The sequence below is a fragment of the Pristiophorus japonicus genome, chromosome 16 (genome assembly GCF_044704955.1).
Source record: "Pristiophorus japonicus isolate sPriJap1 chromosome 16, sPriJap1.hap1, whole genome shotgun sequence".
In the NCBI taxonomy this organism is placed as follows: Eukaryota; Metazoa; Chordata; class Chondrichthyes; family Pristiophoridae; genus Pristiophorus; species Pristiophorus japonicus.
In genome coordinates this window covers 71303426-71328724 of record NC_091992.1, presented here as the reverse complement: position 1 = coordinate 71328724, position 25299 = coordinate 71303426, and the positions used below count along the sequence as shown (strand labels likewise).

General features: G+C 53.1%; 1 protein-coding gene across 1 annotated transcript in view; it reads left to right on the top strand.

Annotated features, from left to right (window-relative positions):
• The window catches only part of LOC139226188 (LLGL scribble cell polarity complex component 2-like), a 171844-nt gene that overhangs the window by 58261 nt on the left and 88284 nt on the right, over nucleotides 1–25299 (top strand). The window contains exon 3 of the mRNA XM_070856820.1: nucleotides 22549–22707. Coding sequence (XP_070712921.1) covers nucleotides 22549–22707 — 159 coding nt within the window. The remainder of the gene's footprint in view (nucleotides 1–22548; nucleotides 22708–25299) is intronic.

Sequence of the window (25299 nt, the reverse complement as noted above, 5' to 3'; positions counted from 1 at the left end):
GATCAGTTCCTGGACATTGGGAGCTGGGATCAGTTACCGGACATTGGGAGCTGGGATAAGTTACCGGACATTGGGAGGTGGGATAAGTTACTGGACATTGGGAGGTGCGATCTGTTACCGGACATTGGGAGCCGGGATCTGTTACCGGACATTGGTAGCCGGGATCAGTTACTGGACATTGGGAGCTGGAATGTGCTGGGATCGGTTACTGGACATTGGGAGCTTGGATCAGTTACTGGACATTGGGAGCTTGGATCAGTTTCCGGACATTGGGAGCTGGGATCAGTTTCTGGACATTGGGAGCTGGAATCAGTTACCGGACATTGGGAGTTGGGATCAGTTTCCGGACATTGGCAGCTGGGATCAGTTACTGGAGCTGGGATCAGTTCCTGGACAATTGGAGCTGGGATCAGTTCCTGGACATTGGGAGCTGGGATCAGTTACTGGACATTGGGAGCTGGGATCAGTTACTGGACATTGGGAGGTAGGATCAGTTACCGGACATTGGGAGCTGGGATAAGTTACCGGACATTGGGAGGTGGGATCAGTTACTGGACATTGGGAGGTGCGATCTGTTGCCGGACATTGGGAGGTGCGATCTGTTACCGGACATTGGTAGCCGGGATCAGTTACTGGACATTGGGAGCTGGAATGTGCTGGGATCAGTTACTGGACATTGGGAGCTTGGATCAGTTACTGGACATTGGGAGCTGGAATCAGTTACCGGACATTGGGAACTGGGGACATTGGGAGCAGGGATCAGTTACTGTACATTAGGAGCAGGGATCAGTTACCGGACATTGGGAGCTGGGATCAGTTCCTGGACAATTGGAGCTGGGATCAGTTCATTAGGAGCAGAGATCAGTTACCCGACATTGGGAGCTGGGGACATTGGGAGCAGGGAGCAGTTTCTGGACATTGGGAGCTGGGATCAGTTACCAGACATTGGGAGGTGGGATCAGTGACTGGACATTTGGAGCTGGGATCAGTGTCTGGACATTGGGAGCTGGGATCAGTTACCAGATCAGTTTCTGGACATTGGGAGCTGGGATCAGTTCACGGACATTGGGAGCTGGGATCAGTTCACGGACATTGGGAGCTGGGATCAGTCACCGGAAATTGGGAGCTGGGATCAGTTCCTGGACAATTGGAGGTGGGATCAGTTACCGGGCATTGGGAGCAGGGATCAGTTATCAGACTTTGGGAGCTGGGATCAGTGACCGGACGTTAGGATCAGGGACATTGGGTGCTGGGATCAGTTACCGGACATTGGGAGCTGGGATCAGTTACCGGACATTGGGTGCTGGGATCAGTTACCGGACATTGGGAGCTGGGATCAGTTTCTGGACATTAGGAGCTGGGATCAGTTACTGGAGCTGGGATCAGTTCCTGGACATTGGGAGCTGGGATCAGTTCCTGGACATTGGGAGCTGGGATCAGTTACCGGACATTGGCAGCTGGGATCAGTTACCGGACAGTGGCAGCTGGGATCAGTTACCGGACAGTGGAAGCTGGGATCAGTTACCGGACAGTGGGAGCTGGGATCAGTTACCGGACATTGGGAGCTGGGATCAGTTACTGGACATTGGGAGTTGGGATCAGTTACTGCACATTGGGAGGTGGGATCAGTTACCGGACATTGGGAGGTGGGATCAGTTACCGGACATTGGGAGTTGGGATCAGTTACCGGACATTGGGAGCTGGGATCAGTTACCCAACATTGGGAGGTGGGATCAGTTGCTGGACATTGGGAGCTGGGATCAGTTACCGGACATTGGGAGCTGGGATCAGTTACTGGAGCTGGGATCAGTTCCTGGACATTGGGAGCTGGGATCAGTTACCCGACATTGGGAGGTGGGATCAGTTACTGGACATTGGGAGGTGCGATCTGTTACCGGACATTGGGAGGTGCGATCTGTTACCGGACATTGGTAGCCGGGATCAGTTACTGGACATTGGGAGCTGGAATTTGCTGGGATCAGTTACTGGACATTGGGAGCTTGGATCAGTTACTGGACATTGGGAGCTGGGATCAGTTACTGGACATTGGGAGCTGGGATCATTTACTGGACATTGGGAGCTTGGATCAGTTGCTGGACATTGGGAGCTGGAATCAGTTACCGGACACTGGGAGCTGGGTCAGTTGCCGGACATTGGGAGCTGGGATCAGTTACTGGAGCTGGGATCAGTTCCTGGACATTGGGAGCTGGAATCAGTTCCTGGACATTGGGAGCTGGGATCAGTTACTGGACATTGGGAGCTGGGATCAGTTACTGGACATTGGGAGGTGGGATCAGTGACTGGACATTTGGAGCTGGGATCAGTTTCTGGACATTGGGAGCTGGGATCAGTTACCAGATCAGTTTCTGGACATTGGGAGCTGGGATCAGTTCACGGACATTGGGAGCTGGGATCAGTTCACGGACATTGGGAGCTGGGATCAGTTCACGGACATTGGGAGCTGGGATCAGTCACCGGAAATTGGGAGCTGGGATCAGTTCCTGGACAATTGGAGGTGGGATCAGTTACCGGGCATTGGGAGCAGGGATCAGTTATCAGACTTTGGGAGCTGGGATCAGTGACCGGACGTTGGGATCAGGGACATTGGGTGCTAGGATCAGTTACCGGACATTGGGAGCTGGGATCAGTTACCGGACATTGGCAGCTGGGATCAGTTACCGGTCATTGGCAGCTGGGATCAGTTACCGGACAGTGGCAGCTGGGATCAGTTACCGGACAGTGGGAGCTGGGATCAGTTACCGGACATTGGGAGCTGGGATCAGTTACTGGACATTGGGAGTTGGGATCAGTTACCCAACATTGGGAGGTGGGATCAGTTGCTGGACATTGGGAGCTGGGATCAGTTACCGGACATTGGGAGCTGGGATCAGTTACTGGAGCTGTGATCAGTTCTTGGACATTGGGAGCTGGGATCAGTTCCTGGACAATTGGAGCTGGGATCAGTTCCTGGACATTGGGAGCTGGGATCAGTTCACGGACATTGGGAGCTGGGATCAGTTCACGGACATTGGGAGCTGGGATCAGTCACCGGAAATTGGGAGCTGGGATCAGTTCCTGGACAATTGGAGGTGGGATCAGTTACCGGGCATTGGGAGCAGGGATCAGTTATCAGACTTTGGGAGCTGGGATCAGTGACCGGACGTTGGGATCAGGGACATTGGGTGCTAGGATCAGTTACCGGACATTTGGAGCTGGGATCAGTTACCGGACATTGGGTGCTGGGATCAGTTACCGGACATTGGGAGCTGGGATCAGTTTCTGGACATTAGGAGCTGGGATCAGTTACTGGAGCTGGGATCAGTTCCTGGACATTGGGAGCTGGGATCAGTTCCTGGACATTGGGAGCTGGGATCAGTTACCGGACATTGGGAGCTGGGATCAGTTACCGGACATTGGCAGCTGGGATCAGTTACCGGTCATTGGCAGCTGGGATCAGTTACCGGACAGTGGCAGCTGGGATCAGTTACCGGACAGTGGAAGCTGGGATCAGTTACCGGACAGTGGGAGCTGGGATCAGTTACCGGACATTGGGAGCTGGGATCAGTTACTGGACATTGGGAGTTGGGATCAGTTACCCAACATTGGGAGGTGGGATCAGTTGCTGGACATTGGGAGCTGGGATCAGTTACCGGACATTGGGAGCTGGGATCAGTTACTGGAGCTGTGATCAGTTCTTGGACATTGGGAGCTGGGATCAGTTCCTGGACATTGGGAGCTGGGATCAGTTACTGGACATTGGGAGCTGGGATCAGTTACCGGACATTGGGAGCTGGGATAAGTTACCGGACATTGGGAGGTGGGATCAGTTACTGGACATTGGGAGGTGCGATCTGTTACCGGACATTGGGAGGTGCGATCTGATACCGGACATTGGTAGCCGGGATCAGTTACTGGACATTGGGAGCTGGAATGTGCTGGGATCGGTTACTGGACATTGGGAGCTGGGATCAGTTTCTGGACATTGGGAGCTGGAATCAGTTACCGGACTCTGGGAGCTGGGTCAGTTGCCGGACATTGGGAGCTGGGGACATTGGGAGCAGGGATCAGTTACTGTACATTAGGAGCAGGGATCAGTTACCCGACATTGGGAGCTGGGGACATTGGGAGCAGGGAGCAGTTTCTGGACATTGGGAGCTGGGATCAGTTACCAGACATTGGGAGGTGGGATCAGTGACTGGACATTTGGAGCTGGGATCAGTTTCTGGACATTGAGAGCTGGGATCAGTTACCAGATCAGTTTCTGGACATTGGGAGCTGGGATCAGTTCACGGACATTGGGAGCTGGGATCAGTTCACGGACATTGGGAGCTGGGATCAGTCACCGGAAATTGGGAGCTGGGATCAGTTCCTGGACAATTGGAGGTGGGATCAGTTACCGGGCATTGGGAGCAGGGATCAGTTATCAGACTTTGGGAGCTGGGATCAGTGACCGGACGTTGGGATCAGGCACATTGGGTGCTGGGATCAGTTACTGGACATTGGGAGCTGGGATCAGTTACTGGAGCTGGGATCAGTTCCTGGACATTGGGAGCTGGGATCAGTTCCTGGACATTGGGAGCTGGGATCAGTTACCGGACATTGGGAGCTGGGATCAGTTACCGGACATTGGCAGCTGGGATCAGTTACCGGACAGTGGCAGCTGGGATCAGTTACCGGACAGTGGCAGCTGGGATCAGTTACCGGACAGTGGAAGCTGGGATCAGTTACCGGACAGTGGGAGCTGGGATCAGTTACCGGACATTGGGAGCTGGGATCAGTTACTGGACATTGGGAGTTGGGATCAGTTACCGGACATTGGGAGGTGGGATCAGTTACCGGACATTGGGAGTTGGGATCAGTTACCGGACATTGGGAGTTGGGATCAGTTACCGGACATTGGGAGGTGGGGACATTGGGAGCAGGGATCAGTTACCCGACATTGGGAGCTGGGGACATTGGGAGCAGGGAGCAGTTTCTGGACATTGGGAGCTGGGATCAGTTACCAGACATTGGGAGGTGGGATCAGTTACTGGACATTTGGAGCTGGGATCAGTTTCTGGACATTGGGAGCTGGGATCAGTTACCGGATCAATTTCTGGACATTGGGAGCTGGGATCAGTTCACGGACATTGGGAGCTGGGATCAGTTCACGGACATTGGGAGCTGGGAACAGTCACCGGACATTGGGAGCTGGGATCAGTTACTGGACATTGGGAGGTGGGATCAGTTACTGGACATTGGGAGGTGCGATCTGTTACCGGACATTGGGAGGTGCGATCTGTTACCGGACATTGGTAGCCGGGACCAGTTCCTGGACATTGGGAGCTGGAATGTGCTGGGATCAGTTACTGGACATTGGGAGCTTGGATCAGTTACTGGACATTGGGAGCTGGGATCAGTTTCTGGACATTGGGAGCTGGAATCAGTTACCGGACACTGGGAGCTGGGTCAGTTGCCGGACATTGGGTGCTGGGATCAGTTACCGGACATTGGGAGCTGGGGACATTGGGAGCAGGGATCAGTTACCCGACATTGGGAGCTGGGGACATTGGGAGCAGGGAGCAGTTTCTGGACATTGGGAGCTGGGATCAGTTACCAGACATTGGGAGGTGGGATCAGTTACTGGACATTTGGAGCTGGGATCAGTTTCTGGACATTGGGAGCTGGGATCAGTTACCGGATCAATTTCTGGACATTGGGAGCTGGGATCAGTTCACGGACATTGGGAGCTGGGATCAGTTCACGGACATTGGGAGCTGGGATCAGTCACCGGACATTGGGAGCTGGGATCAGTTCCTGGACAATTGGAGCTGGGATCAGTTCCTCGACATTGGGAGCCGGGATCAGTTACCGGACATTGGGATCTGGGACCAGTTACCGGACATTGGGAGCTGGGATCAGTTACCGGACATTGGGTGTTGGGATCAGTTACTGGACATTGGGAGCTGGGATCAGTTACTGGAGCTGGGATCAGTTCCTGGACATTGGGAGCTGGGATCAGTTACTGGACATTGGGAGGTAGGATCAGTTACCGGACATTGGGAGCTGGGATAAGTTACCGGACATTGGGAGCTGGGATAAGTTACTGGACATTGGGAGGTGCGATCTGTTACCGGACATTGGGAGCCGGGATCTGTTACCGGACATTGGTAGCCGGGATCAGTTACTGGACATTGGGAGCTGGAATGTGCTGGGATCGGTTACTGGACATTGGGAGCTTGGATCAGTTACTGGACATTGGGAGCTTGGATCAGTTTCCGGACATTGGGAGCTGGGATCAGTTTCTGGACATTGGGAGCTGGAATCAGTTACCGGACATTGGGAGTTGGGATCAGTTTCCGGACATTGGCAGCTGGGATCAGTTACTGGAGCTGGGATCAGTTCCTGGACAATTGGAGCTGGGATCAGTTCCTGGACATTGGGAGCTGGGATCAGTTACTGGACATTGGGAGCTGGGATCAGTTACTGGACATTGGGAGGTAGGATCAGTTACCGGACATTGGGAGCTGGGATAAGTTACCGGACATTGGGAGGTGGGATCAGTTACTGGACATTGGGAGGTGCGATCTGTTGCCGGACATTGGGAGGTGCGATCTGTTACCGGACATTGGTAGCCGGGATCAGTTACTGGACATTGGGAGCTGGAATGTGCTGGGATCAGTTACTGGACATTGGGAGCTTGGATCAGTTACTGGACATTGGGAGCTGGGATCAGTTTCTGGACATTGGGAGCTGGAATCAGTTACCGGACATTGGGAGCTGGGGACATTGGGAGCAGGGATCAGTTACTGTACATTAGGAGCAGGGATCAGTTACCCGACATTGGGAGCTGGGGACATTGGGAGTTGGGATCAGTTACCGGACATTGGGAGCTGGGATCAGTTTCCGGACATTGGGAGCTGGGATCAGTTACTGGAGCTGGGATCAGTTCCTGGACATTGGGAGCTGGGATCAGTTCCTGGACAATTGGAGCTGGGATCAGTTCATTAGGAGCAGGGATCAGTTACCCGACATTGGGAGCTGGGGACATTGGGAGCAGGGAGCAGTTTCTGGACATTGGGAGCTGGGATCAGTTACCAGACATTGGGAGGTGGGATCAGTGACTGGACATTTGGAGCTGGGATCAGTTTCTGGACATTGGGAGCTGGGATCAGTTACCAGATCAGTTTCTGGACATTGGGAGCTGGGATCAGTTCACGGACATTGGGAGCTGGGATCAGTTCACGGACATTGGTAGCTGGGATCAGTCACCGGAAATTGGGAGCTGGGATCAGTTCCTGGACAATTGGAGGTGGGATCAGTTACCGGGCATTGGGAGCAGGGATCAGTTATCAGACTTTGGGAGCTGGGATCAGTGACCGGACGTTAGGATCAGGGACATTGGGTGCTGGGATCAGTTACCGGACATTGGGAGCTGGGATCAGTTACCGGACATTGGGTGCTGGGATCAGTTACCGGACATTGGGAGCTGGGATCAGTTTCTGGACATTAGGAGCTGGGATCAGTTACTGGAGCTGGGATCAGTTCCTGGACATTGGGAGCTGGGATCAGTTCCTGGACATTGGGAGCTGGGATCAGTTACCGGACATTGGGAGCTGGGATCAGTTACCGGTCATAGGCAGCTGGGATCAGTTACCGGACAGTGGCAGCTGGGATCAGTTACCGGACAGTGGAAGCTGGGATCAGTTACCGGACAGTGGGAGCTGGGATCAGTTACCGGACATTGGGAGCTGGGATCAGTTACTGGACATTGGGAGTTGGGATCAGTTACTGGACATTGGGAGGTGGGATCAGTTACCGGACATTGGGAGTTGGGATCAGTTACCGGACATTGGGAGTTGGAATCAGTTACCGGACATTGGGAGCTGGGATCAGTTACCCAACATTGGGAGGTGGGATCAGTTGCTGGACATTGGGAGCTGGGATCAGTTACCGGACATTGGGAGCTGGGATCAGTTACTGGAGCAGGGATCAGTTCCTGGACATTGGGAGCTGGGATCAGTTACCCGACATTGGGAGGTGGGATCAGTTACTGGACATTGGGAGGTGCGATCTGTTACCGGACATTGGGAGGTGCGATCTGTTACCGGACATTGGTAGCCGGGATCAGTTACTGGACATTGGGAGCTGGAATTTGCTGGGATCAGTTACTGGACATTGGGAGCTTGGATCAGTTACTGGACATTGGGAGCTGGGATCAGTTACTGGACATTGGGAGCTGGGATCAGTTACTGGACATTGGGAGCTGGGATCATTTACTGGACATTGGGAGCTTGGATCAGTTACTGGACATTGGGAGCTTGAATCAGTTACCGGACATTGGGAGCTGGGTCAGTTGCCGGTCATTGGCAGCTGGGATCAGTTACCGGACAGTGGCAGCTGGGATCAGTTACCGGACAGTGGAAGCTGGGTCAGTTGCCGGACATTGGGAGCTGGGATCAGTTACCGGAAATTGGGAGTTGGGAGCTAGGGACATTGGGAGCAGGGATCAGTTACTGTACATTAGGAGCAGGGATCAGTTACCCGACATTGGGAGCTGGGGACATTGGGAGCAGGGAGCAGTTTCTGGACATTGGGAGCTGGGATCAGTTACCAGACATTGGGAGGTGGGATCAGTTACTGGACATTTGGAGCTGGGATCAGTTTCTGGACATTGGGAGCTGGGATCAGTTACCGGATCAGTTTCTGGACATTGGGAGCTGGGATCAGTTACCAGACATTGGGAGGTGGGATCAGTTCACGGACATTGGGAGCTGGGATCAGTTCACGGACATTGGGAGCTGGGATCAGTCACCGGACATTGGGAGCTGGGATCAGTTCCTGGACAATTGGAGGTGGGATCAGTTCCTCGACATTGGGAGCCGGGATCAGTTACCGGACATTGGGAGCTGGGATCAGTTACCGGAAATTAGGAGCTGGGATCAGTTACCGGACATTGGGAGCTGTGATCAGTTACCGGACTTTGGGAGCCGGGATCAGTTACCGGACTTTGGGAGCCGGGATCAGTTACCGGACATTGGAAGCCGGGATCAGTTACCGGGCATTGGGAGCAGGGATCAGTTATCAGACTTTGGGAGCTGGGATCAGTGACCGGACGTTGGGATCAGGGACATTGGGTGCTGGGATCAGTTACCGGACATTGGGAGCTGGGTTCAGTTACCGGACATTGGGTGCTGGGATCAGTTACCGGACATTGGGAGCTGGGATCAGTTTCTGGACATTAGGAGCTGAGATCAGTTACTGGAGCTGGGATCAGTTCCTGGACATTGGGAGCTCGGATCAGTTCCTGGACATTGGGAGCTGGGATCAGTTACCGGACATTGGCAGCTGGGATCAGTTACCGGTCATTGGCAGCTGGGATCAGTTACCGGACAGTGGCAGCTGGGATCAGTTACCGGACAGTGGAAGCTGGGATCAGTTACCGGACAGTGGGAGCTGGGATCAGTTACCGGACAGTGGGAGCTGGGATCAGTTACCGGACATTGGGAGCTGGGATCAGTTACCCAACATTGGGAGCTGGGATCAGTTACCCAACATTGGGAGGTGGGATCAGTTGCTGGACATTGGGAGCTGGGATCAGTTACCGGACATTGGGAGCTGGGATCAGTTGCTGGAGCTGGGATCAGTTCCTGGACATTGGGAGCTGGGATCAGTTCTTGGACAATTGGAGCTGGGATCAGTTCCTGGACATTGGGAGCTGAGATCAGTTACCTGACATTGGGAGGTGGGATCAGTTACTGGAGCTGGGATCAGTTCCTGGACATTGGGAGCTGGGATCAGTTCTTGGACATTGGGAGCTGGGATCAGTTAGTGGACATTGGGAGGTGGGATCAGTTACAGGACATTGGGAGGTGGGATCAGTTACCGGACTTTGGGAGCTGGGATCAGTTACCGGACTTTGGGAGCTGGGATCAGTTACCGGACATTGGGAGATGGGATCAGTTACTGGACATTGGGAGCTGGGATCAGTTACCGGACATTGGGAGCTGGGATCAGTTACAGGACATTGGGAGTTGGGATCAGTTTCCGGACATTGGGAGCTGGGATCAGTTACTGGAGCTGGGATCAGTTCCTGGACATTGGGAGCTGGGATCAGTTCCTGGACAATTGGAGCTGGGATCAGTTACTGGACATTGGGAGCTGGGATCAGTTACTGGACATTGGGAGCTGGGATCATTTACTGGACATTGGGAGCTGGAATGTGCTGGGATCAGTTACTGGACATTGGGAGCTTGGATCAGTTACTGGACATTGGGAGCTGGGATCAGTTACTGGACATTGGGAGCTGGAATGTGCTGGGATCAGTTACTGGACATTGGGAGCTTGGATCAGTTACTGGACATTGGGAGCTGGGATCAGTTACTGGACATTGGGAGCTGGGATCAGTTACTGGACATTGGGAGCTGGGATCATTTACTGGACATTGGGAGCTTGGATCAGTTACTGGACATTGGGAGCTTGAATCAGTTACCGGACATTGGGAGCTGGGTCAGTTGCCGGTCATTGGCAGCTGGGATCAGTTACCGGACAGTGGCAGCTGGGATCAGTTACCGGACAGTGGAAGCTGGGTCAGTTGCCGGACATTGGGAGCTGGGATCAGTTACCGGAAATTGGGAGTTGGGAGCTAGGGACATTGGGAGCAGGGATCAGTTACTGTACATTAGGAGCAGGGATCAGTTACCCGACATTGGGAGCTGGGGACATTGGGAGCAGGGAGCAGTTTCTGGACATTGGGAGCTGGGATCAGTTACCAGACATTGGGAGGTGGGATCAGTTACTGGACATTTGGAGCTGGGATCAGTTTCTGGACATTGGGAGCTGGGATCAGTTACCGGATCAGTTTCTGGACATTGGGAGCTGGGATCAGTTACCAGACATTGGGAGGTGGGATCAGTTCACGGACATTGGGAGCTGGGATCAGTTCACGGACATTGGGAGCTGGGATCAGTCACCGGACATTGGGAGCTGGGATCAGTTCCTGGACAATTGGAGGTGGGATCAGTTCCTCGACATTGGGAGCCGGGATCAGTTACCGGACATTGGGAGCTGGGATCAGTTACCGGAAATTAGGAGCTGGGATCAGTTACCGGACATTGGGAGCTGTGATCAGTTACCGGACTTTGGGAGCCGGGATCAGTTACCGGACTTTGGGAGCCGGGATCAGTTACCGGACATTGGAAGCCGGGATCAGTTACCGGGCATTGGGAGCAGGGATCAGTTATCAGACTTTGGGAGCTGGGATCAGTGACCGGACGTTGGGATCAGGGACATTGGGTGCTGGGATCAGTTACCGGACATTGGGAGCTGGGTTCAGTTACCGGACATTGGGTGCTGGGATCAGTTACCGGACATTGGGAGCTGGGATCAGTTTCTGGACATTAGGAGCTGAGATCAGTTACTGGAGCTGGGATCAGTTCCTGGACATTGGGAGCTTGGATCAGTTACTGGACCTGGGAGCTTGGATCAGTTACTGGACATTGGGAGCTGGGATCAGTTTCTGGACATTGGGAGCTGGGATCAGTTACCGGATCAGTTTCTGGACATTGAGAGCTGGGATCAGTTCACGGACAATGGGAGCTGGGATCAGTCACCAGACATTGGGAGCTGGGATCAGTTCCTGGACAATTGGAGGTGGGATCAGTTCCTCGACATTGGGAGCTGGGATCAGTTACCGGACATTGGGAGCTGGGATCAGTTACCGGAAATTGGGAGCTGGGATCAGTTACCGGACTTTGGGAGCCGGGATCAGTTACCGGACATTGGGATCAGGGACATTGGGTGCTGGGATCAGTTACCGGACATTGGGAGCTGGGATCAGTTACCGGACATTGGGTGCTGGGATCAGTTACCGGACATTGGGAGCTGGGATCAGTTTCTGGATATTAGGAGCTGGGATCAGTTACTGGAGCTGGGATCAGTTCCTGGACATTGGGAGCTGGGATCAGTTCCTGGTCATTGGGAGCTGGGATCAGTTACCGGACATTGGGAGCTGGGATCAGTTACCGGACATTGGGAGTTGGGATCAGTTACCGGTCATTGGGAGCTGGGATCAGTTACCGGACAGTGGCAGCTGGGATCAGTTACCGGACAGTGGAAGCTGGGATCAGTTACCGGACAGTGGGAGCTGGGATCAGTTAACGGACAGTGGGAGCTGGGATCAGTTACCGGACATTGGGAGCTGGGATCAGTTACTGGACATTGGGAGTTGGGATCAGTTACTGGACATTGGGAGGTGGGATCAGTTACCGGACATTGGGAGCTGGGATCAGTTACCGGACATTGGCAGCTGGGATCAGTTGCTGGAGCTGGGATCAGTTCCTGGAAATTGGGAGCTGGGATCAGTTCCTGGACAATTGGAGCTGGGATCAGTTCCTGGACATTGGGAGCTGAGATCAGTTACCTGACATTGGGAGGTGGGATCAGTTACTGGAGCTGGGATCAGTTCCTGGACATTGGGAGCTGGGATCAGTTCTTGGACATTGGGAGCTGGGATCAGTTAGTGGACATTGGGAGGTGGGATCAGTTACAGGACATTGGGAGGTGGGATCAGTTACCGGACTTTGGGAGCTGGGATCAGTTACCGGACTTTGGGAGCTGGGATCAGTTACCGGACATTGGGAGATGGGATCAGTTACTGGACATTGGGAGCTGGGATCAGTTACCGGACATTGGGAGCTGGGATCAGTTACAGGACATTGGGAGTTGGGATCAGTTTCCGGACATTGGGAGCTGGGATCAGTTACTGGAGCTGGGATCAGTTCCTGGACATTGGGAGCTGGGATCAGTTCCTGGACAATTGGAGCTGGGATCAGTTACTGGACATTGGGAGCTGGGATCAGTTACTGGACATTGGGAGCTGGGATCATTTACTGGACATTGGGAGCTGGAATGTGCTGGGATCAGTTACTGGACATTGGGAGCTTGGATCAGTTACTGGACATTGGGAGCTGGGATCAGTTACTGGACATTGGGAGCTGGAATGTGCTGGGATCAGTTACTGGACATTGGGAGCTTGGATCAGTTACTGGACATTGGGAGCTGGGATCAGTTTCTGGACATTGGGAGCTGGAATCAGTTACCGGACATTGGGAGCTGGGTCAGTTGCCGGACATTGGGAGCTGGGATCAGTTACCGGACTTTGGGAGCTGGGATCAGTCACCGGACATTGGGAGCTGGGATCAGTTCCTGGAGCTGGGATCAGTTCCTGGACAATTGGAGCTGGGATCAGTTACTGGACATTGGGAGCTGGGATCAGTTACTGGACATTGGGAGCTGGGATCAGTTACTGGACATTGGGAGCTGGAATGTGCTGGGATCAGTTACTGGATATTGGGAGCTTGGATCAGTTACTGGACATTGGGAGCTGGGATCAGTTTCTGGACATTGGGAGCTGGAATCAGTTACCGGACACTGGGAGCTGGGTCAGTTGCCGGACATTGGGAGCTGGGATCAGTTACCGGACATTGGGAGCTGGGGACATTGGGAGCAGGGATCAGTTACTGTACATTAGGAGCAGGGATCAGTTACCCGACATTGGGAGCTGGGGACGTTGGGAGCAGGGAGCAGTTTCTGGACATTGGGAGGTGGGATCAGTTACCAGACATTGGGAGGTGGGATCAGTTACTGGACATTGGGAGCTGGGATCAGTTACCGGATCAGTTTCTGGACATTGGGAGCTGGGATCAGTTCACGGACATTGGGAGCTGGGATCAGTTAACGGACATTGGGAGCTGGGATCAGTCACCGGACATTGGGAGCTGGGATCAGTTCCTGGACAATTGGAGGTGGGGTCAGTTCCTCGACATTGGGAGCCGGGATCAGTTACCGGACATTGGGAGCTGGGATCAGTTACCGGACATTGGGAGCTGGGATCAGTTACCGGACATTGGGAGTTGGGATCAGTTACCGGACATTGGGAGCTGGGATCTGTTTCCGGACATTGGGATCAGGGACATTGGGTGCTGGGATCAGTTACCGGACATTGGGAGCTGGGATCAGTTACCGGACATTGGGAGCTGGGATCAGTTACTGGACATTGGGAGCTGGGATCAGTTACCGGACATTGGGAGCTGGGATAAGTTACTGGACATTGGGAGGTGCGATCTGTTAACGGACATTGGGAGCCGGGATCTGTTACCGGACATTGGTAGCCGGGATCAGTTACTGGACATTGGGAGCTGGAATGTGCTGGGATCGGTTACTAAACATTGGGAGCTTGGATCAGTTACTGGACCTGGGAGCTTGGATCAGTTACTGGACATTGGGAGCTGGGATCAGTTTCTGGACATTGGGAGCTGGGATCAGTTACCGGATCAGTTTCTGGACATTGAGAGCTGGGATCAGTTCACGGACAATGGGAGCTGGGATCAGTCACCAGACATTGGGAGCTGGGATCAGTTCCTGGACAATTGGAGGTGGGATCAGTTCCTCGACATTGGGAGCTGGGATCAGTTACCGGACATTGGGAGCTGGGATCATTTACCGGAAATTGGGAGCTGGGATCAGTTACCGGACTTTGGGAGCCGGGATCAGTTACCGGACATTGGGATCAGGGACATTGGGTGCTGGGATCAGTTACCGGACATTGGGAGCTGGGATCAGTTACCGGACATTGGGTGCTGGGATCAGTTACCGGACATTGGGAGCTGGGATCAGTTTCTGGATATTAGGAGCTGGGATCAGTTACTGGAGCTGGGATCAGTTCCTGGACATTGGGAGCTGGGATCAGTTCCTGGTCATTGGGAGCTGGGATCAGTTACCGGACATTGGGAGCTGGGATCAGTTACCGGACATTGGGAGTTGGGATCAGTTACCGGTCATTGGGAGCTGGGATCAGTTACCGGACAGTGGCAGCTGGGATCAGTTACCGGACAGTGGAAGCTGGGATCAGTTACCGGACAGTGGGAGCTGGGATCAGTTAACGGACAGTGGGAGCTGGGATCAGTTACCGGACATTGGGAGCTGGGATCAGTTACTGGACATTGGGAGTTGGGATCAGTTACTGGACATTGGGAGGTGGGATCAGTTACCGGACATTGGGAGGTGGGATCAGTTGCTGGACATTGGGAGCTGGGATCAGTTACCGGACATTGGGAGCTGGGATCAGTTCCTGGACATTGGGAGCTGGGATCAGTTACCCGACATTGGGAGGTGGGATCAGTTACTGGAGCTGGGATCAGTTCTTGGACATTGGGAGCTGGGATCAGTTCTTGGACATTGGGAGCTGGGATCAGTTACTGGAAATTGGGAGGCGGGATCAGTTACAGGACATTGGGAGCAGGAATGAGCTGGGATCAGTTACTGGACATTGGGAGCTGGGATCAGTTACTGGACATTGGGAGGTGGGATCAGTTACCTGACATTTGGAGCTGGTATCAGTTACCGGACATTGGGAGGTGGGATCAGTTACCGGACATTGGGAGCTGGGATAAGTTACCGGACATTGGGAGGTGGGATAAGTTACTGGACATTGGGAGCTGGGATCAGTTACTGGACATTGGGAGGTGCGATCTGTTACCGGACATTGGGAGCCGGGATCTGTTACCGGACATTGGTAGCCGGGCTCAGTTACTGGACATTGGGAGCTGGAATGTGCTGGGATCGGTTACTGGACATTGGGAGCTTGAATCAGTTACTGGACATTGGGAGCTTGGATCAGTTACTGGACATTGGGAGGTGGGATCAGTTTCTGGACATTGGGAGCTGGAATCAGTTACCGGACACTGGGAGCTGGGTCAGTTGCCGGACATTGGGAGCTGGGATCAGTTACCGGACATTGGGAGTTAGGAGCTGGGGACATTGGGAGCAGGGATCAGTTACTGTACATTCGGAGCAGGGATCAGTTACCAGACATTGGGAGGTGGGATCAGTTACTGGACATTGGGAGGTGGGATCAGTGACTGGACATTTGGAGCTGGGATCAGTTTCTGGACATTGGGAGCTGGGATCAGTTACCAGATCAGTTTCTGGACATTGGGAGCTGGGATCAGTTCACGGACATTGGGAGCTGGGATCAGTTCACGGACATTGGGAGCTGGGATCAGTCACCGGAAATTGGGAGCTGGGATCAGTTCCTGGACAATTGGAGGTGGGATCAGTTACCGGGCATTGGGAGCAGGGATCAGTTATCAGACTTTGGGAGCTGGGATCAGTGACCGGACGTTGGGATCAGGGACATTGGGTGCTGGGATCAGTTACTGGAGCTGGGATCAGTTCCTGGACATTGGGAGCTGGGATCAGTTCCTGGACATTGGGAGCTGGGATCAGTTACCGGACATTGGGAGCTGGGATCAGTTACCGGACATTGGCAGCTGGGATCAGTTACCGGACAGTGGCAGCTGGGATCAGTTACCGGACAGTGGAAGCTGGGATCAGTTACCGGACAGTGGGAGCTGGGATCAGTTACCGGACATTGGGAGCTGGGATCAGTTACTGGACATTGGGAGTTGGGATCAGTTACCCAACATTGGGAGGTGGGATCAGTTGCTGGACATTGGGAGCTGGGATCAGTTACCGGACATTGGGAGCTGGGATCAGTTACTGGAGCTGTGATCAGTTCTTGGACATTGGGAGCTGGGATCTGTTCCTGGACAATTGGAGCTGGGATCAGTTCCTGGACATTGGGAGCTGGGATCAGTTACTGGACATTGGGAGGTAGCATCAGTTACCGGACATTGGGAGCTGGGATAAGTTACCGGACATTGGGAGGTGCGATCTGATACCGGACATTGGTAGCCGGGATCAGTTACTGGACATTGGGAGCTGGAATGTGCTGGGATCAGTTACTGGACATTGGGAGCTTGGATCAGTTACTGGACATTGGGAGCTGGGTCAGTTGCCGGACATTGGGAGCTGGGATCAGTTACCGGACATTGGGAGCTGGGGACATTGGGAGCAGGGATCAGTTACTGTACATTAGGAGCAGGGATCAGTTACCCGACATTGGGAGCTGGGGACATTGGGAGCAGGGAGCAGTTTCTGGACATTGGGAGCTTGGATCAGTTACTGGACATTGGGAGCTGGGATCAGTTTCTGGACATTGGGACCTTGAATCAGTTACCGGACTCTGGGAGCTGGGTCAGTTGCCGGACATTGGGAGCTGGGATCAGTTACCGGAAATTGGGAGTTGGGAGCTAGGGACATTGGGAGCAGGGATCAGTTACTGTACATTAGGAGCAGGGATCAGTTACCCGACATTGGGAGCTGGGGACATTGGGAGCAGGGAGCAGTTTCTGGACATTGGGAGCTGGGATCAGTTACCAGACATTGGGAGGTGGGATCAGTTACTGGACATTTGGAGCTGGGATCAGTTTCTGGACATTGGGAGCTGGGATCAGTTACCGGATCAGTTTCTGGACATTGGGAGCTGGGATCAGTTCACGGACATTGGGAGCTGGGATCAGTTCACGGACATTGGGAGCTGGGATCAGTCACCGGACATTGGGAGCTGGGATCAGTTCCTGGACAATTGGAGGTGGGATCAGTTCCTCGACATTGGGAGCCGGGATCAGTTACCGGACATTGGGAGCTGGGATCAGTTACCGGAAATTAGGAGCTGGGATCAGTTACCGGACATTGGGAGCTGTGATCAGTTACCGGACTTTGGGAGCCGGGATCAGTTACCGGACTTTGGGAGCCGGGATCAGTTACCGGACATTGGAAGCCGGGATCAGTTACCGGGCATTGGGAGCAGGGATCAGTTATCAGACTTTGGGAGCTGGGATCAGTGACCGGACGTTGGGATCAGGGACATTGGGAGCTGGGATCAGTTACCGGAAATTAGGAGCTGGGATCAGTTACCGGACATTGGGAGCTGTGATCAGTTACCGGACTTTGGGAGCCGGGATCAGTTACCGGACTTTGGGAGCTGGGTTCAGTTACCGGACATTGGGTGCTGGGATCAGTTACCGGACATTGGGAGCTGGGATCAGTTTCTGGACATTAGGAGCTGGGATCAGTTACTGGAGCTGGGATCAGTTCCTGGACATTGGGAGCTCGGATCAGTTCCTGGACATTGGGAGCTGGGATCAGTTACCGGACATTGGCAGCTGGGATCAGTTACCGGTCATTGGCAGCTGGGATCAGTTACCGGACAGTGGCAGCTGGGATCAGTTACCGGACAGTGGAAGCTGGGATCAGTTACCGGACAGTGGGAGCTGGGATCAGTTACCGGACAGTGGGAGCTGGGATCAGTTACCGGACATTGGGAGCTGGGATCAGTTACCCAACATTGGGAGCTGGGATCAGTTACCCAACATTGGGAGGTGGGATCAGTTGCTGGACATTGGGAGCTGGGATCAGTTACCGGACATTGGGAGCTGGGATCAGTTGGTGGAGCTGGGATCAGTTCCTGGACATTGGGAGCTGGGATCAGTTCCTGGACAATTGGAGCTGGGATCAGTTCCTGGACATTGGGAGCTGGGATCAGTTACCCGACATTGGGAGGTGGGATCAGTTACTGGAGCTGGGATCAGTTCCTGGACATTGGGAGCTGGGATCAGTTCTTGGACATTGGGAGCTGGGATCAGTTAGTGGACATTGGGAGGTGGGATCAGTTACAGGACATTGGGAGGTGGGATCAATTACAGGACATTGGGAGCTGGGATCAGTTACCGGACATTGGGAGCTGGGATCAGTTACCAGACTTTGGGAGCTGGGATCAGTTACCGGACTTTGGGAGCTGGGATGAGTTACCGGACATTGGGAGATGGGATCAGTTACTGGACATTGGGAGCTGGGATCAGTTACCGGACATTGGGAGCTGGGATCAGTTACAGGACATTGGGAGTTGGGATCAGTTTCCGGACATTGGGAGCTGGGATCAGTTACTGGAGCTGGGATCAGTTCCTGGACATTGGGAGCTGGGATCAGTTCCTGGACAATTGGAGCTGGGATCAGTTACTGGACATTGGGAGCTGGGATCAGTTACTGGACATTGGGAGCTGGGATCAGTTACTGGACATTGGGAGCTGGGATCAGTTACTGGACATTGGGAGCTGGAATGTGCTGGGATCAGTTACTGGACATTGGGAGCTTGGATCAGTTACTGGACATTGGGAGCTGGGATCAGTTTCTGGACATTGGGAGCTGGAATCAGTTACCGGACATTGGGAGCTGGGTCAGTTGCCGGACATTGGGAGCTGGGATCAGTTACCGGACATTGGGAGCTGGGATCAGTCACCGGACATTGGGAGCTGGGATCAGTTCCTGGACAATTGGAGGTGGGGTCAGTTCCTCGACATTGGGAGCTGGGATCAGTTACCGGACTTTGGGAGCTGGGATCAGTTACCGGACATTGGGAGATGGGATCAGTTACTGGACATTGGGAGCTGGGATCAGTTACCGGACATTGGGAGCTGGGATCAGTTACAGGACATTGGGAGTTGGGATCAGTTTCCGGACATTGGGAGCTGGGATCAGTTACTGGAGCTGGGATCAGTTCCTGGACAATTGGAGCTGGGATCAGTTACTGGACATTGGGAGCTGGGATCAGTTACTGGACATTGGGAGCTGGGATCAGTTACTGGACATTGGGAGCTGGAATGTGCTGGGATCAGTTACTGGACATTGGGAGCTTGGATCAGTTACTGGACATTGGGAGCTGGGATCAGTTTCTGGACATTGGGAGCTGGAATCAGTTACCGGACACTGGGAGCTGGGTCAGTTGCCGGACATTGGGAGCTGGGATCAGTTACCGGACATTGGGAGCTGGGGACATTGGGAGCAGGGATCAGTTACTGTACATTAGGAGCAGGGATCAGTTACCCGACATTGGGAGCTGGGGACATTGGGAGCAGGGAGCAGTTTCTGGACATTGGGAGGTGGGATCAGTTACCAGACATTGGGAGGTGGGATCAGTTACTGGACATTTGGAGCTGGGATCAGTTTCTGGACATTGGGAGCTGGGATCAGTTACCGGATCAGTTTCTGGACATTGGGAGCTGGGATCAGTTCACGGACATTGGGAGCTGGGATCAGTTCACGGACATTGGGAGCTGGGATCAGTCACCGGACATTGGGAGCTGGGATCAGTTCCTGGACAATTGGAGGTGGGGTCAGTTCCTCGACATTGGGAGCCGGGATCAGTTACCGGACATTGGGAGCTGGGATCAGTTACCGGACATTGGGAGCTGGGATCAGTTACCGGACATTGGGAGTTGGGATCAGTTACCGGACATTGGGAGCTGGGATCTGTTTCCGGACATTGGGAGCTGGGATCAGTTACTGGAGCTGGGATCAGTTCCTGGACATTGGGAGCTGGGATCAGTTACTGGACATTGGGAGCTGGGATCAGTTACTGGACATTGGGAGCTGGGATCAGTTACCGGACATTGGGAGCTGGGATAAGTTACTGGACATTGGGAGGTGCGATCTGTTACCGGACATTGGGAGCCGGGATCTGTTACCGGACATTGGTAGCCGGGATCAGTTACTGGACATTGGGAGCTGGAATGTGCTGCGATCGGTTACTAAACATTGGGAGCTTGGATCAGTTACTGGACCTGGGAGCTTGGATCAGTTACTGGACATTGGGAGCTGGGATCAGTTTCTGGACATTGGGAGCTGGGATCAGTTACCGGATCAGTTTCTGGACATTGGGAGCTGGGATCAGTTCACGGACATTGAGAGCTGGGATCAGTTCACGGACAATGGGAGCTGGGATCAGTCACCAGACATTGGGAGCTGGGATCAGTTCCTGGACAATTGGAGGTGGGATCAGTTCCTCGACATTGGGAGCTGGGATCAGTTACCGAACATTGGGAGCTGGGATCAGTTACCGGAAATTGGGAGCTGGGATCAGTTACCGGACTTTGGGAGCCGGGATCAGTTACCGGACATTGGGATCAGGGACATTGGGTGCTGGGATCAGTTACCGGACATTGGGAGCTGGGATCAGTTACCGGACATTGGGTGCTGGGATCAGTTACCGGACATTGGGAGCTGGGATCAGTTTCTGGATATTAGGAGCTGGGATCAGTTACTGGAGCTGGGATCAGTTCCTGGACATTGGGAGCTGGGATCAGTTCCTGGTCATTGGGAGCTGGGATCAGTTTCTGGACATTGGGAGCTGGGATCAGTTACCGGACATTGGGAGCTGGGATCAGTTACCGGACATTGGGAGCTGGGATCAGTTACCGGTCATTGGGAGCTGGGATCAGTTACCGGACAGTGGGAGCTGGGATCAGTTACCGGACATTGGGAGCTGGGATCAGTTACTGGACATTGGGAGTTGGGATCAGTTACTGGACATTGGGCGGTGGGATCAGTTACCGGACATTGGGAGGTGGGATCAGTTGCTGGACATTGGGAGCTGGGATCAGTTACCGGACATTGGGAGCTGGGATCAGTTCCTGGACATTGGGAGCTGGGATCAGTTACCCGACATTGGGAGGTGGGATCAGTTACTGGAGCTGGGATCAGTTCTTGGACATTGGGAGCTGGGATCAGTTCTTGGACATTGGGAGCTGGGATCAGTTACTGGAAATTGGGAGGCGGGATCAGTTACAGGACATTGGGAGCAGGAATGAGCTGGGATCAGTTACTGGACATTGGGAGCTGGGATCAGTTACTGGACATTGGGAGGTGGGATCAGTTACCTGACATTTGGAGCTGGTATCAGTTACCGGACATTGGGAGGTGGGATCAGTTACCGGACATTGGGAGCTGGGATAAGTTACCGGACATTGGGAGGTGGGATAAGTTACTGGACATTGGGAGCTGGGATCAGTTACTGGACATTGGGAGGTGCGATCTGTTACCGGACATTAGGAGCCGGGATCTGTTACCGGACATTGGTAGCCGGGCTCAGTTACTGGACATTGGGAGCTGGAATGTGCTGGGATCGGTTACTGGACATTGGGAGCTTGAATCAGTTACTGGACATTGGGAGCTTGGATCAGTTACTGGACATTGGGAGGTGGGATCAGTTTCTGGACATTGGGAGCTGGAATCAGTTACCGGACACTGGGAGCTGGGTCAGTTGCCGGACATTGGGAGCTGGGATCAGTTACCGGACATTGGGAGTTAGGAGCTGGGGACATTGGGAGCAGGGATCAGTTACTGTACATTAGGAGCAGGGATCAGTTACCCGACATTGGGAGCAGGGAGCAGTTTCTGGACATTGGGAGCTGGGATCAGTTACCAGACATTGGGAGGTGGGATCAGTTACTGGACATTTGGAGCTGGGATCAGTTTCTGGACATTGGGAGCTGGGATCAGTTACCGGATCAGTTTCTGGACATTGGGAGCTGGGATCAGTTACCAGACATTGGGAGGTGGGATCAGTTACTGGACATTTGGAGCTGGGATCAGTTTCTGGACATTGGGAGCTGGGATCAGTTACCGGATCAGTTTCTGGACATTGGGAGCTGGGATTAGTTTCTGGACATTGGGAGCTGGGATCAGTTCACGGACATTGGGAGCTGGGATCAGTTCACGGACATTGGGAGCTGGGATACAGTTACTGGACATTGGGAACTGGGATCACTTGCCGGATGCTGTTTTGAATGGGCCAGTGCTGCCTCTGACCTGCATGTTTCCTGTTTACAGTGCTCCGCCAAGTGTCACGACGATCACCGTGGTCCTGCCTCATTCGTCTGCTGATGTGTTGTTTCTGGGGACAGAAGGTGGCTGTGTTTTTGTGGTGGAACAGCCCTCGTTCAGAGAGCAGGATGAGAGGACCATTGGCCAGGAAGCTGTTGTACAGAAGTAAGAGTTCTGTTCCTCAGCTCATTTCAACCCAAGCCTCCCCCTCCACCCTGCTTTCCCTTCACTGGCCTGTAATCTGATCTTTCTACTGGAGGTGTGCTACAGGAGGAGCTGTCACTCACCGCTGGGCCCCTTTATTGCTGCTCCTTTCTTTTTGTTTTTGAATGGATTAGTGCAGGATGTTAGTGCTGAGGAAGTCTTGCTGCAGTTATATCGAGCGTTGGTGACACCACACCTTGAGTACTGTCCACAGTTTTGGTCTCCTTACTTAAGGAAGGATATACTTGCCATTGAGGGAGTGCAGCGAAGCTTCACCAGACTGATTCCTGGGATGAGAGAAGGGTCCTGTGAGGGCAGATTGAATCTGAAATCCCGGCCCTCTGCTTCCCGCAGGCGCTCGACAGAAAATGGCTAAAAAGATGTGCACCCACCATTTCCTGCTGCGCCCACCAGCGATCCCAGTCCCGAGGCCTCTCCCTGCGCATCTGAGCGCGTGCACATCTCGACGGACCTATGCTGCAGCTGGTGTCACATGGCATGGGAAGTATTTTCTCATTCATAATAATGGGAACTCCGTGAGTAGGAGCTCTCTTTATTATGATTGAGAACCCCAACACCAAAACACCAATAAAAAAAAAAAATCACATATTTAACATTAATTTAAATTAAAGTTAATAAATGTCAGAAAAAAATATATATTTTTCCGATTTTTTTTTAAGAAAAAATTTTATTCAAATTTTTTAAATTATGGTTTAAAATAAAGTTACATAGTTGGGCAGGGTTTTTAGCATTAAAATGTTTTTTTTATTTTATTTTTATTATTTTGTATGTTTTAAAACTCTTACGCTGATAACAGTCGGCTATGCACCTGCTTTTACCAGGCGCAAGAGTTTTCAGGGCATTCGCTGGGCAAGAGATGGGCAAATACTGCAGTCCTGCCCGTGCGCATGTCCTGGCTGTGGGGATACGGATGATCTGTCGAGCCAGAGCTGGACAGATCGGAAAAGCCGTATTTTGGCGCATGCGCATCGCGTGGCAAAAAACGGATTTTGCGATGCATTCCCGGGTCCGTGTACACTCCGTATCGACCCGGGGAGGCCGGGTATCCAGGGCCAATGAGCTCAATGGCGTTTAGAAGAATGAGTGTTGATCTAATTGAAACTCATAAAATTCTCAGAGGGCTTGGCAGGGTAGATGCTGAGAGGTTGTTCCCCCTGGCTGGAGAGCCGAGAACTAGGGGACATAGTCTCAGGATAAGGAGCTGGCCATTTAGAAGTGAGATGAGAAATTTCTTCATTCAGAGGGTTGTGAATCTTTGGAATTCTCTACCCCAGAAGCCTGGATGCTCAGTGGTTGCATATAGTCAAGACTGAGATTGATAGATTTTTGGGCACGAAAGGAATCAAGGGTGTAATATATTTATGCTTGGGGTCACCTGACGCCAGAGGGCGCCACTATCGGATGTCATGCAGGCAATACAGGAAGTCGCATCTTGTTCTTATCTGAAGTGGGAATAAAAGAGATTGGGTGCACACCCGGCGAGAGAGTTGATAATAGCAGGACTCTTGTGATATTGGCGACGAGGTAAAGGAGTGAGGCGACAGGCGGGAGTGCGTGGTTTCGGAGCGGCCTATAAAGGCCCAGGTGCGTGGAGAGGCGGCGGCAGTCCGAGAGGCGGGAGTTCGTGGTGTCGGAGCAGCCTTATAAAGGCCCAGGTGCGTGAAAAGGCATGGCTTGTGCAGCTGCAGCGGGGAGAGAAAGCAAAAAAGAAGTAGAAAGAAAACAAAAGGTGATGTCACAGCCAAGGGGGTAAGTGATTGGCTGGTGATTGGTGAGTAGCTTTTTTTATTTTTTATCAGTAAGTAAACTGTAACATTGTTGCCAATTTAAGTGTATCTAAGGGTTAAGTCATGGCAGGAGAGCTCGGTCACGTGTTATGCTCCTCCTGTACCATGTGGGAACTCGGGGACACTTCCGGTGTCCCTGCCGACTACGTGTGCGGGAAGTGTATCCGGCTCCAGCTCCTGACGGACCAAGTTGCGGATTTGGAGCTGAGGATGGATTCACTCTGGAGCATCCACGATGCTGAGAATGATGTGAGTAGCACGTGTAGCGAGTTGGTCTTACCGCAGGTGAAGGGTCCACAGCCAGCTAGGGAATGGAAGACCAGCAGGAAGAGCAGTGCAAGGAAGGTAGTGTAGGGGTCCCCTATGGTCATCCCCCTGCAAAACAGATACACTGCTTTGAGTACTGTTGAGGAGGATGACTCATCAGGGGAGGGCAGCAGCAGCCAAGTTCATGGCACCATGGCTGGCTCTGTTGCACAGGAGGGCAGGAAAAAGAGTGGGAGAGCGATAGTGATAGGGGATTCAATCGTAAGGGGAATAGACAGGCGTTTCTGTGGCCATAACCGAGACTCCAGGATGGTATGTTGCCTCCCTGGTGCAAGGGTCAAGGATGTCTCGGAGCGGGTGCAGGACATTCTAAAAAGGGAGGGAGAACAGCCAGTTGTCGTGGTGCACATTGGTACCAACGACATAGGTAAAAAAAAGGGATGAGGTCCTACGAGACGAATTTAAGGAGCTCGGAGCT